Genomic DNA, 16,789 nt, shown 5'->3' with positions numbered 1-16,789 from the left:
CACTTTAACATTTCCCAAATCATTTGTAATTTTAATTGATGTTTTATGCTTTATTTTTATTGTATTGCTTGATTTCTTTGACCTGTGTTTTGTACAGTGACTTTGTGTGGATGGAAAGGTGCCTATCAATAAAATTAATTATTACTATCATCATCAATATTCTTAATATTACTCGGACAGATCTCATCCACACCTGGGGCCCTGAAACCGAGGAGCTTTTTACTGCTTAAAATAATACCACACTAACAATTTGGCTGCTCTGTGGCAGCTAAAACTAATACCACCCAAACAATTTTATGTTTTCATATTTTTATTGAAAATAAACATTTACAGGACAGGGAGGAAAAGGTAAATGAACCCTTGGATTTTATAAGTGGTTGACTCTCCATTGGCGGCAATAACCTCAACTAAATGTTTGCGGCAGTTGCAGATCAGACATGCACAACAATCAGGATGAATTTTGGACCATTCCTCTTTTACAAAACTGCACATCCAAGTGCTCTTTAGCAAACTTTAAACGTGCAAACAGGTTTTTTAGGCAGCAACGGCTTCCTCCTTGGTGTTCTCCCATGAACCCCATTCTTGTTTAATGTTTTACCTATGGTAGATTTGTCGACAGATGTTGGCATGTGCCAGTGATTTCTCTCCCAGATAGGAAAATCTAATTGGCCCGGATATGGGGCAGATGTCCTTCAAAATTCGGGCCGAATCCGCAATACAGATCGAGCCAGTGTGTTTTTGAACAATGGGCCGGATGTGGTGTGGACTCTTTTTTTTTTTTTTTTTTTTTTAACTAAAAATTTCAGAGTTTTCCCGCATTTGGTCTGCGGACCTAACCCGGATCAGCCCCTAACCAATCACTTTGACTGTTACATTGATGGTGTGGTCCACAACTGACACATCCGTCCAACGGCTCTGATTGCTATGAGGATCTGGCAACTAAAGGGCAGATCTGGCACAGACACAGCTGCTGTCTGGGTTTAGTCTTGATCTGACACTCTAGGGTTCTTTTTTACCTCATTCTGTGCCCTGCTCTTGCAGTCATCTTTATGGGATGACCACTCCTTGGTTGCGGTTATTAATTTTTTTCCTCCCTGACCTGTGAATGTCGACGTTTTTTCAATAAAAATATGAAAACGTGATATTAGTTTAAGTAGACTGTTTATTCTTGTGATTTAGATGATCAGACTACATTTTATGACCAATTAATGCAGGAATCAAAAGGGTTCACATACTTTTTCCTCCCACTTTAATTCTGTTTTTCTATCACAAACACAGCATGTAAACTTCACAGTGCAGGGTGGAAAAAGTATGTGAACCTTGGGATTTAAAGTGGTTGGTTGGTAAACTCAACCAGGACAATATACAGTGGGTATGGAAAGTATTTAGAACCCCTTAAATATTTCACTCTTTGTTATAGTGCAGCCATTTGCTAAAATAATTTAGGTTCATTTTTTTCCTCATTAATGTACACACAGCACCCCAGAAAAAACGGGCCATAAATCCGATGATCAGTGAGTGTCCCTGTTTTGCTGACCATGCGTCACGCAGTAATAGAAGTTTGATCACCCCACGCAAAAGGAGGATGGCAATGAACACCTTTAGTTCAGGAAGAGTCATCAACCAACTGTCATACTCTATCTGGCGTCCATGCTGAACAGTCCACTCCTGAATATTTCGAAGCATGCCAAGAGTGACGAAACAGAGGAAACTCTGTAAGCGACTCGAAACTGTTCTTCTTCAGTTGGCTCTCCATCTGCAGTGTAAGATTCAATTCGGCTGTGATAGAGATGCCTTCCGACCTGTTCTTCACGCCACACTGTGCCGTCTTTTGCCTTCTCTGTTGGCCCGGTGTGTGTCTCCAGTCGACCTCTCTGGTGGCTCCTCATCTGAAGGGTGATCATATTTTTTAGATATGAGCAATGAAATATGACGTGAGCTATAAAAACCTCAAAATCAGAAATCTACGGAACGATATCATTTGAATTATAATTCCAAAACATCAAGTATGCTTCCTCTGTATTGATTTAGCATTGTTCTCGTCTTCTCCTAAAACACAACTGCCATAATTAGCAAATGAAAATAGGATGTTTAGGAAATCTTACCAGAAGAAATTTCAGTCTGAACTCAGCTGCAGGGCAATGTCAAAGGGTTGAGTTGGTTCAGGATCAAATCCAAAGCCTGCTGAGTGCTGTATCTTTCTGCATCTTTGTTTCCTAGTTGACTTAATAAGTGCCATGAGCACTACTATGTGCCATGAGCGAGCTATTTATCCATCTCTATTGTTCAGTCATTGTTAACGCCGACACCGACCCTTCCTCCACACCAAACCCAGTAGGCCTGCTTTTACATTTTCCATTCTTTCGCCCATTTTCTACCGCTTATCCGAGGTCGGGTCGCAGGGGCAGTAGCTTTAGCAGGGACGTCCAGACTTCCCTTTCCCCAGCCACTTCATCCAGCTCTTCCGGGGGGATCCCGAGGCGTTCCCAGGCCAGCTGAAGGACATAGTCTCTCCAGCGTGTCCTGGGTCGTCCCCGGGGTCTCCTCCCGGTGGGACATGCCCGGAACACCTCACCAGGGAGGCGTCCGGGAGGCAACCGAATCATATGCCCCAGCCACCTCATCTGGCTCCTCTCGATGTGGAGGAGCAGCGACTCTACTCTGAGATCCTCCCGGATGACCGAGCTTTTCAACCTATCTCTAAGGGAGAGCCCGGACACCCTGCGGAGGAAACTCATTTGGGCCGCTTGTATCCGGGATCTTATCTTGAACTCCTCCACTTGGGGCAGGATCTCATCCCTGACCTGGAGAGGGCACGCCACCCTTTTCGTACTGAGGACCATGGTCTCAGATTTGGAGGTGCTGATTCTCATCCCAGCCGCTTCACACTCGGTTGCGAACTGCTCCAATGAGAGTTGCAGATCACGGCTTGATGAAGCCAACAGAAAAAGCAGATATGGAATACTGAGGCCACCAAACCGGACCCCCTCTACGCCTCGACTGCGCCTTGAAATTCTGTCCACAAATAGTATGAACAGAATCGGTGACAAAGGGCAGCCTTGGCGGAGTCCAACCCTCACCGGGAACGAGTCCGACTTACTGCCGGATATGCGGACCAAACTCTGACAACGGTCATACAGGGACCGAACAGCCCGTATCATGGGGTTCGGTACCCCATACTCCCGAAACACCCTCCACAGGACTCCCCGAGGGACACGGTCGAACACCTTCTCCAAGTCCACAAAACACATGTAGACTGGTTGGGCGAACTCCCATGCACCCTCGAGGGCCCTGCCGAAGGTGTAGAGCTGGTCCACTGTTCCCCGGCCAGGACGAAAACCACACTGCTCCTCCTGAATCTGAGATTCGACTTCCCGACGGATCCTCCTCTCCAGCACCCCTGAATAGACCTTACCAGGGAGGCTGAGGAGTGTGATCCCCCTGTAGTTGGAACACACCCTCCGGTCCCCCTTCTTAAAAAGGGGGACCACCACCCCAGTCTGCCAATCCAGAGGCACCGTCCCCGATTTCCACGCAATGTTGCAGAGGCGTGTCAACCAGGACAGCCCCACAACATCCAGAGACTTTAGGAACTCCTGGCGAATCTCATCCACCCCCAGAGCCTTGCCACCGAGGAGCTTTTTATGAGCAAACATGAGCAAAGTTCTGTCGGAGGTGGGAGTTGAAACTCCTTCTGACAGGGGATTCTGCCAGACGTTCCCAGCAGACCCTCACAATACGTTTGGGCCTACCACATCGGACCGGCATCTTCCCCCACCATCGGAGCAAACTTACCACCAGGTGGTGATCAGTTGACAGCTCCGCCCCTCTCTTCACCCGAGTGTCAAGACATGCGACCGCAAGTCCGATGACACAACCACAAAGTCGATCATCGAACTGCGACCTCGGGTGTTCTGGTGCCTCTCCTCAGTGCAAGACACATGAAAGCCCGCATGCAGTTTGCTAAAAAAAACACCTGAAGGACTCCAAGATGGTGAGAAATAAGATTCTCTGGTCTGATGAGACCAAGATAGAACCTTTTGGCCTTAAGTGGTATGTGTGGAGAAAACCAGGCACTGCTCATCACATGCCAAATATAGTCCCAACAGTAAAGCATGGTGGTGGCAGCATCATGCTATAGGGGTGTTTTTCATCTGCAGGGACAGGACGACTGGTTGCAATTGAAGGAAAGATGAATGCGGCCAAGTACGGGGATATCCTGGACGAAAACCTTCTCCAGAGTACTCAGGACCTCAGACTTGGTCGAAGGTTCACTTTCCAACAAGACCATGACCCTAAGCACAAAGCTAAAATAACGGAGTGGCTTCAGAACAACTCCGTGACTGTTCTTGAATGGCCCAGCCAGAGCCCTGACTTAAACTCAATTGAGACCTGAAAATGGCTGTCCATCAATGTTCACTATCCAACCTGACAGAACTGGGGAGGATATGCAAGGAGGAATGGCAGATGATCCCCAAATCCAGGTGTGAAAAACCCTTTGCATCATTCCCAAAAAGACGCATGGCTGTATTACAACCCCAATTCCAATGAAGTTGAAGTATGAATAATTAACAATGCATTGCATGTTTAATACGCCAGTAAAACTGTATTCTTAATGTGTAAATAAAAAAAGTAACAACAGTCAAATACACTTTTTATCAGGAAAATAAAGTGTGGCGACAGTGTAATCGTGCATTTCTTTGCACTTTTTAGTACTGCATTGAAAAATAAACAATCACTTCCCAATCACTTTCTTCTATTGGTTGAAAACTTTAAGCAGTCTCGGTTAAATGCTTGTTCACGGCTGAACTGCTCTTGATTCGAATGTCCAGCTACGAATTGGTATTTGGTGAGAGGCATTGATTATGCAAAAGTAAATTTTGTTGGTTTGAAGAAGTAACTGTTGTCTAATTACTTTCCCGGGAAAGTAATGCGTTACTTTGCTATATACTCAAAATGGCGTTTTTTGGGGGGGGAGTAACGCATTACAACCTTAGCGGCATCACTGGTCCATAACCAGTGAGGCACGTTTTCCTTGTTGCCGGTAATTCTTCATTAGACGGTGCAAGACTTTGCGTCGCTCGTTGATTTCGCGTGGAAAATGATCATTCATCCCAAACTGTGTACCCTTCAGCTCCTGTCCTTTTGACTTTACAAAGACTTTCTGCTGGAAATGTTCAAATTTGGCAATGATTGGACGGGGATGAATCCCTCCTCGCGGTCCTCATCGCCTGTGTACTCGGTGAAAGGTGATGTTAGCGACTGTCTCCTTCGGGATTTTCGGCGCTGTCGACGAAGTTTTTTACAACCCCAATTCCAATGAAGTTGGGACGTTGTGTTAAACATAAATAAAAACAGAATAGAAGGATTTTTAAATCATGTTCAACCTATATTTAATTGAATACACTACAAAGACAAGATATTTCATTTTCAAACTGATAAACTATATTGTTTTTACCAAATAATCACGTTCCAAAAAAGCTGGGACAGGGTCATGTTTACCACTGTATTACATCACCTTTTTTTTAACAACATTCAATAAATGTTTGGGAGCTGAGGACACTAATTGTTGAAGCTTTGTTAGTGGAATTCTTTCCCATTCTTGGTTGATGTATAGCTTCAGCTGTGCAACAGTCCGGAGTCTCCGTTGTCGTATTTTACGCTTCATAATGCGGCACACATTTTCAATGGGAGACTGGTCTGGACTGCAGGCAGGCCAGTCTAGTAGCCCCACTCTTTTACTGCAAAGCCACGCTGTTGTAACACATGCAGAATGTGGTTTGGCATTGTCTTGCTGAAATAAGCAAGGGCATCATATGTTTCTCCAAAACCTGTATGTACCTTTCAGCATTAATGGTGCCTTCACAGATGTACCGCCTGAGGGATCGAAGGCCACGGGCATTCATTGTTGGTTTTCGGCCTTGCCACTTACATGCAATGATTTCTCCAGATTCTCTGAACCTTTTGATGATATTATGGACCGTAGATGATGAAATCCCTAAATTCCTTGCAATTGTACGTTGAGGAAAATTGTCCTTAAACTGTTCGACTAGTTTCTCACGCACTTGTTAACAAAGAGGTGCTTGTGAATGACTGAGCAATTCAGGGAAGCTCCTATTATACCCAATCATGGCACCCACCTGTTTCCAATTAGCCGGTTCACCTGTGGGATGTTCCAAACAGGTGTTTGATGAGCATTCCTCAACTTTTTTGCCACCTGTCCCAACTTTTTTTTAACACAACGTCCCAACTTTATTGGAATTGGGGTTGTAGCTCAAAAGGGTGTTTCTTGTAAATATTGAGCAAAGGGGCTTTGTGATATTTCAGTTTTTCTTTAATAAATCGGCAAATATGTCAACAATTAAATTTTTTCTGTCAATATGGGGGGCTGTATGTACATTGAGGGGGGAAAAAAGAATTTAAATGATTTTAGCAAATGGCTGCAATATAAGAAAGTCAAAAAAATAAGGGGTGTGAATACTTTCTGTTCCCACTGTGTAGAAATCCAGGTAATTCACATTCACAGGTTCACATACTTTTTCTCCCAACTGTACATGAGAAGATTACATGAAGCTCTTATTCATTACTGCACATTTTAAAATCCAACAGAAATTTAATCTGTGTCATACTACAGTATGATTGAAACGTTATATACCTTTTTTTTCTTGAAAGGATCTCTCATCTGAGGAACGCTTCCATGTGGAGCTTCACTTTAGCCCAGGAGTAAAAGGTGTTGAGGAAGAAGAGAATGCACCCACTGGCTTTGGCTTCAGGCCAGCGTCTGCAGAGGTAGCACGACAGGTACGGCACAATGTAGCCTTCCAAGTAAAGTAGATGTGATTTGCAGGTAACGGCATGTGGACGCTTTTTGCTTTTCTTTCAGAATGGGCAAAAACAGACAGACCCAGGAAGCCTGGAGGACCTCTCACGTGATGAGACAGACAGAGCTGTACAGCTTTCTGAGCCCATCACCATACAGAGAAGATCACCACTTATACGTAACCATAAAACTGGATCTATGGAGGTTCGTTGTTGAAAGATTGTTTATTCATAATAATCACAGTAGTGTCCTCTATTTGGTGGAAAAACACGCGTATTAGTTGTTTTGGGGTTTTCTAAAACACCCTCAGATGCCACAAGATAGTGACAAAACCCTGTCTAATAGCTCTCTGATGCCATAAAATGGTGCCAGAGGCCTTGTCTAGGTGCCAAGGAAAGTGACACATCTCAATTTAGAGATAATTCAAAATATTTTTATATATATTGATTATATTTTTGTCTCCTACTCTTTTTGTTCGCACCAGCTATTCACGGCAGGGCTTGGTCCCTATCCCACGCAATTAGAGATTACAGTACACTGTACTGTGCTTGATAAAAGGCATGTGTGCTGTTTGCAACAGTTGCAAAAATAGTGGAGACCGCCATATCTAAGAGTGTTTTGCATTTCGAGTATCCCTGATGGTTTTCAACAATTGGGACAGCACTGCTAGTGCAAAATCAAGCTTGAAGTAATGGAATTGGAAGTGTTAGTGGAAGAAGCAAACAAAGTGAGCTACAGAAATCTATCATGCTGATTATTATGGGGGAGACAGCACTGCATAAAAGCCATAAAGGTTTTTAACTTGTCCTGGGTTCGTGGCAATTGGATGTCTCTGTCCATCCTGCATTACATTGCATTGAAATTTTAGGACAGCACACCCAGGCCGCATGGTTCAAGTGGTAGTGTCGTCTCCCAACCTGAAGGTTGTGGGTTCGACCCTCAGCCCTTGTGACCATGTCGAAGTGTCCTTGAGCAAGATACTGAACCCCCAGTTGCTCCTGATGCTGTCATCAGTAGGTGAATGAGAAGACAGTGTTAAAGCGCTTTGAGTACTTTGAAGGTAGAAAAGTGCCGTGCAAGTGGAAGCTTATTTACGGTTTACCCAAAAACTTCTCTGGGAGAGGCCAGCACCAATTGTCACAGTCCGCTGAAAGTACCACGCTGACGAAATGAAATGTAGAGTTGGAAGATGTAAAATTATTTGTTTCTAAATACATTAACTATGTTTGAAGTGGCGGCACGGTGACCGACTGGTTATCACGTTTGCCTCACAGTTCTGAGGACTGGGGTTCAAATCCCGGCCCCGCCTGTGTGGAGTTTGCATATGCACCCCGTGCCTGCGTGGGTTTTCTCCGGGCACTCTGGTTTCCTCCCATATCCCAAAAATATGCATTAATTGAAGACTAAATTGCCTGTAGGTGTGAATGTGAGTGTGAATGTTTGTTTCTTTCTATGGGCCCTGCGATTGGCTGGTGACCAGTTCAGGGTGTACCCTGCCTTTCGCCCGAATGTAGCTAGGATAGGCTCCAACACGCCCGCGACCCTAGTGAGGATAAGCGAAACGGAAGATGAATGAATGAATGAATGTTTGGAGTGCTGAAAACGTGTGCAAAGACTGAACAATTTAGTAATGAATTGTTCAACTCTCAACTGGGCCCATTTCTACCACAACAGCGTGCAGTTACCCATCAAGCCATGCCCTACAACCCGAACAAATGCATCAATTAGTCAATCGTCTCGGCTAGCTAGCTGCTACGGTTTTGGTTCAATTCAAGTTGCCAGCCCCTTGCTCGCCACATGGGTCTCCACAACAGAGACACTTAAGTAAAATGTAGCACCCCTAGTGGCACAAAAACTATACTTTAGAAGTGTTGGAACTTACCTTCACCTCTGGGAACATTAATTACCCTCTTAATATTGTCCCAAATATTCAAATACTAACCCTAATACATCGGCATCACTACAAGTTATGCCACCTACAAGAAGTGAACTAGGTTCTTTAACATCTCAGATAGTTATATCCATGTTTGCACTATCACCACATTATTATGCAAAGTAAATGATAGCAATGTCTGAAGGAACAACTACAATAAAATGTCAAACAGTTCAACTTCCACATACTGAGGTTTTCAGTAAGGTATTTCGTACACAAAGTCCTGGCTGGCTTTCCAAGTTTTATGTAGCGTCCCTAGTGAAAAACCCAAAACTAACGACACATTCAGGTTTGGAGAGCTGGATAACTTTAATTATCAGTATGACTCACAAGAAAAGAGTCATGGGAAGTTGAACAGCAGAACTTTAATCCTACAATGCAATTTGTCATACAAACAATATATGAAAAGGACACTTAAATAGAACTCCATCCTTCCATCCATTGTCTTCCGCTTATCCGAGGTCGGGTCGCGGGGGCAGCAGCCTAAGCAGGGAAGCCCAACCTCTCCCCAGCTTCTTCCTCTAGCTCTTCCGAGGGGATCCCAAGGCGTTCCCAGGCAAGCCGAGAGACGTAGTCTCTCCAGCGTATCCTGCGTCGTCCCCGGGGTCTCCTCCCGGTGGGACGTGCCCGGAACACCTCACCAGGGAGGCGTCCAGGAGGCATCCTAAACAGATGCCCGAGCCACCTCATCTGGCTCCTCTCAATGCGGAGGAGTAGAGGCTCTGCTCTGAGCCCCTCCCGGATGACCAAGCTTCTCACCTTATCTCTAAGAGAGAGCCCGGACACCCTGCGGAGGAAACTCATTTCGACTGCTTGTATCCCGGATCTTGTTCTTTCGGTCACGACCCACAGCTCGTGACCATAGGTGCGGGTAGGAACGTAGATCGACCGGTAAATTGAAAGCTTCGCCTTTCGGCTTAGCTCCTTCTTCACCACAACAGACCGATACAAAGTCCACATCACTGCAGACGCTGCACCGATCTGCCTGTCGATCTCCAGTTCCATTCTTCCCTCACTCGTGAACAAAACCCCAAGATATTTGAACTCCTCCACTTGGGGAAGAATCTCATCCCCGACCTGGAAAGGGCATGCTGCCCTTTTCCGACTAAGGACCATGGTCTCAGATTTAAAGGTGCTGATTCTCATCCCAGCTGCTTCACACTCGGCTGCGAACCGCTCCAGTGAGAGTTGTCGATCACGGCCTGATGAAGCCAACAAAACCACATCACCTGCAAAAAGCAGAGATGCAATACTGAGGCCACCATACCGGACCCCGCCTATGCCTCGGCTGCGCCGAGAAATTCTGTCCATAACAGTTATGAACAGAATCTGTGACAAAGGGCAGCCTTCGCGGAGTCCAACCCTCACTGGAAACAAGTCAGACTGACTAACGGCAATGCGTACCAAACTCTGACACCGGTCATACAGGGACCGAACAGCCCATATCAGGTGGTTCGGTACCCCATACTCCCGAAGCACACCTCACAGGACTCCACGAGGGACTCACGCCTTCTCCAAGTTCACAAAACACATGTAGACTAGTTGGGCGAACTCCCATGCACCCTCGAGGACCCTGCCAAGGGTGAAGAGCTGGTCCACTGTTCCACGGCCAGGACGAAAACCACACTGCTCCTCATGAATCTGAGATTCGACTTTCCGACGGATCCTCCTCTCCAGCACCCCTGAATAGACCTTACCAGGGAGGCTGAGGAGTGTGATCCCCCTGTAGTTGAACACACCCTCCGGTCCCCCTTCTTAAAATGGGGGACCACCACCCCAGTCTGCCAATCAAGAGGCACTGTCCCTGATGTCCATGCGATGTTGCGTGTCGATCAGGACTCCCCTACAACATCCAGAGCCTTTAGGAACTCCGGGCGAATCTCATCCAACCCTGGGGCCTTGCCACAGAGGAGCTTTTTAACCACCTCGGTGACCTCAACCCCAGAGATAGGAGAGCCCGCCTCAGATACCCCAGACTCTGGTTCCCCATGGGAAGGCGTGTCGGTGGAATTGAGGTCTTCGAAGTATTCTCCCCACCGATTCACAACGTCCCGAGTCGAGGTCAGCAGCGCCCCATCCCCACTATAGCCATCCGGAAGTCGTTTTCCATGGCCTCACCAAACTCCTCCCACGCCCAGGTTTTTGCCTCAGCGACCACCAAAGCCTCATTCCGCTTGGCCAGCCGATATCCATCAGCTGCCTCAGGAGTACCACAGTCCAAAAAGGCCTGATAGGACTCCTTCTTCAGCTTGACGGCATCCCTCACCGCTGGAGTCCACCAATGGGTTCGGGGATTCCCGCCACGACAGGCACTGACTACCTTACAGCCACAATTCCGGTCGGCCGCCTCGGCAATAGAGGCGCGCAACATGGTCCACTCGGACTCAATATCCCCATGACGTGGGTGAGTTCTGCCGGAGGTGAGAGTTGAAACTCTTTCTGACAGGGGATTTTGCCAGACATTCCCAGCAGACCCTCACAATACGTTTGAGCCTGCCACGTCGGACCGGCATCTTCCCCCACCATCGGAGCCAACTCACCACCAGGTGGTGATCAGTTGACAGCACCGCCCCTTTCTTCACCCAAGTGTCCAAGACATGCGGCCGCAAGTGCGATGACACGACCACAAAGTCAATCATCGAACGGTGACCTCGGGTGTCCTGGTGCCAAGTGCACATGTGGACACCCTTATGCTTGAACATGGTGTTCGTTATGGACAATCCGTGACGAGCACAGAAGTCCAATAACAGAACACCGCTCGGGTTCTGGACGGGGGGGGGCGTTCCTCCCAATCACGCCCTTCCAGGTCTCACTGTCATTGTCCACGTGAGCATTGAAGTCCCCCAGCAGAACTATGGCGTCCCCAACAGGAGCGCTCTCCAGCACCCCCTCTAAGGACTCTAAAATGGGTGGGTACTCTGTACTGCTGTTTGGTGCATAGGCGCAAATAACAGTCAGGACCCATCCCCCTCACCCGAAGGCGGAGGGAGGCTACCCTCTCGTCCACCGGGGTGAACCCCAACGTACAAGCGCCGAGCCGGGGGCAGTAAGTATAATAGAACTCTTTCATCTGAAAATCAGAAAATAAAAATAATGAAATTTTTGAGTTACCTTAGTTCAAGTGTATGTGAACTCTTCTCCTATTACTACCCGGGTAGTTTTTGTGTCCTTATTTGTATCAACACAAGAGAAAGATTGAAGTTTGATGTCCTCAGAGCAGGCACCACAGTTGGCCGTACCGCGGTCCTGTCCTGTCTACTTTCTTTTCCTGGGTTTGGCTCCCCATTGAACCTTCAATATTCAGAATCCAGGTTCAATTATAGTCCAAGGGAAAAAAACAATCTATACACACACTGTAGAAAATATAATCAGTATCATTCTATTTTGTTCATCATGTAACTTAATATCAATTTACTCCCATTACTCAATATGTCTTTCATCATGTACAGTATAACCACATAGGATGTACAATAGATAAATTATTTTAAAATGATTTGGTACACACAAATTATTGTTGTGTAAACATAACCATTATCGTATTTATCACAATTCACATTTCATATTGAAATAATTTACAGCTTTTAAATCAGTATTTATCTTTTTACAAACTTTCTATTGTAAAACATTTCTATTTAAATCACAAGTGCTTTGTAACCAACACGAATTGACTAACATGTCAAATAACCTAATTTTAGCTTAGCTAACTTCACAATTAGCACCACAATGTACCTACAGTTAGTACATATAATGTCTGTGCTAGTGTAGCGATTAGCCACTCGCGGTTGGCATTAGCATCGTACTACTCGTCATCGAGAAACCCATCCATCCATTGAGGACCCTGCCGAGGGTGAAGAGCTGGTCCAATGTTCCACGGCCAGGACGAAAACCACACTGCTCCTCCTGCATCTGAGATTCAACTTCCCGACGGACCCTCCTCTCCAGCACCCCTGAATAGACCTTACCAGGGAGGCTGAGGATTCTTAAAAAGGGGGACCACCACCCCAATCTGCCAATCCAGAGGCACTGTCCCTGATGTCCAAGCGATGTTGCGTGTCAACCAGGACACCCCTACAACATCCAGAGCCTTTAGGAACTCCGGGCGAATCTCATCCACCCCCGGGGCCTTGCCACCGAGGAGCTTTTTAACCACATCGGTGACCTCAACCCCAGAGATAGGAGAGCCCGCCTCAGAGACCTCAGACTCTGCTTCCTCATGGGAAGGCGTGTCGGTGGAATTGAGTAGGTCTTCAAAGTATTCTCCCCACCGACTCACAACATCCCGAGTCGAGGTCAGCATCGCCCCAGTCCCACAATACACAGTGTTGATGGTGCACTACTTCCCCCTCCTGAGACGCCGGATGGTGGACCAGAATTTCTTAGAAGCCGTCCGGAAGTCATTCTCCATGGCCTCACCGAACTCCTCCCACGCCCGTGTGTTTGCCTCAGCGACCACCAAAGCTGCATTCCACTTGGCCAGCCGGTACCCATCAGCTGCCCCAGGAGTCCCACAAGCCAAAAAAGCCGATAGGACTCCTTCTTCAGCTTGACGGCATCCCTCACCGCTGGTGTCCACAAATGGGTTCTGGGACTTCCGCCACAACAGGCACCGGCTACCTTACGGCCACAGCTCCGGTCAGCCGCCTCGGCAATAGAGACGCGAGATATGGTCCACTCGGACTAAATGTCCCCCGCCTCCCCCGAGACGTGGGTGAAGTTCTGCTGGAGGTGGGAGTTAAAGCCCCTTCTGACAGGGGATTCTGCCATACGTTCCCAGCAGACCCTCACAATACGTTTGGGCCTGCCAGGTCAGACCGGCATCTTCCTCCACCATCGGAGCCAACTCACCACCAGGTGGTGATCAGTAGACAGCGCCGCCGCTCTCTTCACCAGAGTGTCCAAGACATAACGGCCGCAAGTCCGATGGCATGACCACAAAGTCTATCATCGAACGGCGACCAAGGGTGTCCTGGTGCCAAGTGCACGTGTGGACACCCTTATGCTTGAACATGGTGTTCGTTATGGACAATCCATGGTGAGCACAGAGGTCTAATAACAGAACATCACTCAGGTTCTGATCGGGGGTTGGGGGCGGCCCTTCCTCCCAATAACCCCCTTCCAGGTCTCACTCTCATTACCCACGTGAGCATTGAAGTCCCCTAGCACAGCAATAGAGTCCCCAGCGGGCGCACTCTCCAGCACCCCGTGACATAATTCTGGCGCATGCGCATTATCATTGGTTGGTAGAAGTCCCATTGACTTCCATATAATATTGGCCAAGAAACCTCGTTTTCATGGCTTTTTATCGCAGTATGCAAGATTGCAAGACAACCCAGGATTTCCCTTAAATATGAAGTTACGGGCAAATCCATCTACTGGCCTTGACCAGAGGGGATGTTTTTTATCGACAACTTTTAATTTCGGCCTACACAAAAGATTTTATGAAAGTCTACAAAGTCTTTTGACGCACAGAAGTGTTAATCATTCAATCATTGACTGTAAAATGTTTACACGGTGAAACGTCTCAATACGTGATGTGTATTTGCACATTATCAGGCTCATATCCGTTTGTAATTTGAATACAATAGTAGGCACACATGAGGTAAAATATCACCCAAACTAACTGAGGCATCAAGTATTTAAGAGTGAGCAGGGGGGCCGATTCAATTGGAGACACGTAGACTGGATGGACTAACGTCATGGGGCCAATTGACCAGTGGAGCATAGTTAAGGTGTTTAGTTCGGTGTTAGTCACTGTAAATCCGCGGATAGTTAGTGCGCAATGTTGCAGTTGGAGGTAACGGCCACTGGCTTGTAGCAATGTAAGAAGCTGGTTGAACACAGCGTGGGACATTGTGATGTCTGCCACGGGATCAATCAGAGCTTCGCGGACAAGTTCGTGCTCAAGTGTAACGGTTAAATAAAACTTCCGAGAAGTGCCTTTAGCAATTAGTTCGCCCAAAAGCTGTTGGAATGGCAGAACATTATTCAGTAGCGTAATGTCACACAAGTTAGGGGCCTCGCCAAGGTCTAGTCGGACGATTAGGACGGCACGAAAGGGGTCTAGGGATTGGTCGTCACAAAGTGATCCGCTAAGGTTATGGCGACCTGAGGTCGTCCGGGGTCACAGAGGGATTGGACAGGTTGTTAGCGACAAAGGTTCCCCGGTTGACCTGCCACGTCCTCTGTCGCTCCGTCCGACCCAGTCAGGGCTAGTCATAATGATAGGTCCCAGTTTTTGTCGTTGGACAGGCTGCGGAGTACCTCAAGTAATTCTTCTGCCACGGCACTAAATTCCCTTTGGGGGTCCTTTACCCGGTTGTCATTCGTCCTTTTAGGGTCTCGAGTCAGATTTAGGCTGGTCGTTGTGTGTACCCTGTTCCGACGTGTAGTTTTGGTGTGAATAAGAGTTACGGTTATTCCATGATTTTGATTTATCACTGAATTGGCATTGTTGGTTACGAGGACCATTGATATATGCAGGCCGAGATTGTTTGTTTGGATTTAATGACTTCTTTTGGTTGTCGGGTTTAACATCGGCAGAAAATTGTGTGTCAGTCGCACGTAGCTCCCTCTAATTCTATCTGCGGAGGTTCGTTTGTGAAGAAGACACCCGAGTCTTGTGCTTTAGATGGTGGGTGTTTTTGTTTCGCGAAACCGTTGGCGGCTAGCACACGCAGTTGGGCACTGGACAGCGTGCGCGGGCATGCTATGTACTTCTCTTCCCTGTTTAATTGTGAAGGCTGCAGATAAGCCCGTTGCGCCCTCTGGATCATCAAATTCCCATGATAATGCTTGGCAAAGAGCCGGAAAATCCACCAGTACATGGGCTGGTTGTCGTTCAATTAGGCTATGTACTTCTCGGCTAGACGTAACTTTAATAAGGTAAAACTTGTAGTCAGCGGTTGCGGAAGGGAATCGTTTAAGGTGAAATTCGAGGTCTCTAAGGTACGCAGCTGTGTCGTGTGACCCATTCGGTGTAGGTTCAAACCTCGTAATGTCGCCCACAACTTTGTCTAAGTCTTTTAGAGTCATACCTGGAGCGGCGCTGGGTCGGGGGTGAGTCAAAAAGGGATGCTGCAACTGGTGGGGCCGCCACCCATGCGGAGGTCGCACGGCGCCCCCCCCCAGATGTGGTTTCCGGCCCAAAGGTTGGAGATGTTTTGTAGGGCTCTGTGACACTTCTGGCGAGTGAGGGCCCCCGGCTGTCTGTAGCAGGGGCCGGATGAGGCAGGGAGTCCGCGGACAGCTGTCGAGCTAAATGTAGCTCACGCCTGACATGGGCTAACTCATCCTCTTGGTCTCGGAGCTGTTGCTGGAGGTGGGAGAATTCCATCTCCAGGATCGCCATCTGTGTCTTGAGCTGTTCTATCTCTTTGGAGTGTTCTGCTTTGAGCATGTTGGTGCGTTCGGTGTGCCGCTGGATGTCAACGGAAGCTTGACGCAGCAGAAGAGTTGCTCGCTGATGTACGGCCCGTAATTCAAGCATTTGGTCATTAGACGGTCAGTCGGCTAATTCTATTAATTTAGCTTTTAATTGTGTAATCTCTGCATTAGCAGTGTGTAGCAGTTTTTGTTCATCTCCGGGAGTTAGTTCACTAGAGATAGGGGCCTTTGTTACTTTAGCGTTTTCACTGGTTAACTCGCCACTGTCTTTGGACGTCAACTGCGCAGCCTCAGTGAGGTCGGTTATCCGATCCTCAGTATCATTGCATTGCATTTCAACATCAAGGAGGTGGGCTTCAGCCAAGTTTAAACGCGTGATAGTTTCTGTCAATTGTCCAGTTAACTGGACTTGCTTATGCTGTTCAGCTTCCAGTCTCCTCTTCACCCGAGCGTCCTCTAGGTCGCTCCATTTTAGTAGGGACACCAACTTTAGCACCATGCAACCAACTTTTCGAGCGAGATTTTTATCTTTTAAGGTTTTGTGCTCAGCGCCACTCATAAGTTGTGCGGTGTTGTTATTGAGGACTTCAAGGCTAGCATCTTTGACAGATTCGGCATAGCCCGGGACGAGGTCTTTTGCTAGATTGCTCACG

The 16,789-nt window shown here is 47.3% G+C and overlaps 1 protein-coding gene across 7 annotated transcripts in view; it reads left to right on the top strand.

Annotated features, from left to right (window-relative positions):
• Positions 1–16,789, top strand: part of ppip5k1a (diphosphoinositol pentakisphosphate kinase 1a) — a 137,242-nt gene that overhangs the window by 83,645 nt on the left and 36,808 nt on the right. For all 7 annotated transcript variants that reach the window (XM_061765039.1, XM_061765037.1, XM_061765035.1 and 4 more), the window contains exons 22-23: positions 6,673–6,801; positions 6,884–7,024. In XM_061765039.1, the coding sequence (XP_061621023.1) occupies positions 6,673–6,801; positions 6,884–7,024 (270 nt within the window). The remainder of the gene's footprint in view (positions 1–6,672; positions 6,802–6,883; positions 7,025–16,789) is intronic.

The sequence above is a fragment of the Phyllopteryx taeniolatus genome, unplaced genomic scaffold, assembly GCF_024500385.1.
Source record: "Phyllopteryx taeniolatus isolate TA_2022b unplaced genomic scaffold, UOR_Ptae_1.2 contig_24, whole genome shotgun sequence".
Classification (NCBI taxonomy): Eukaryota; Metazoa; Chordata; class Actinopteri; order Syngnathiformes; family Syngnathidae; genus Phyllopteryx; species Phyllopteryx taeniolatus.
Note: the sequence above shows the minus strand (reverse complement) of the source record. Positions and strands in the feature narration are given on the sequence as shown.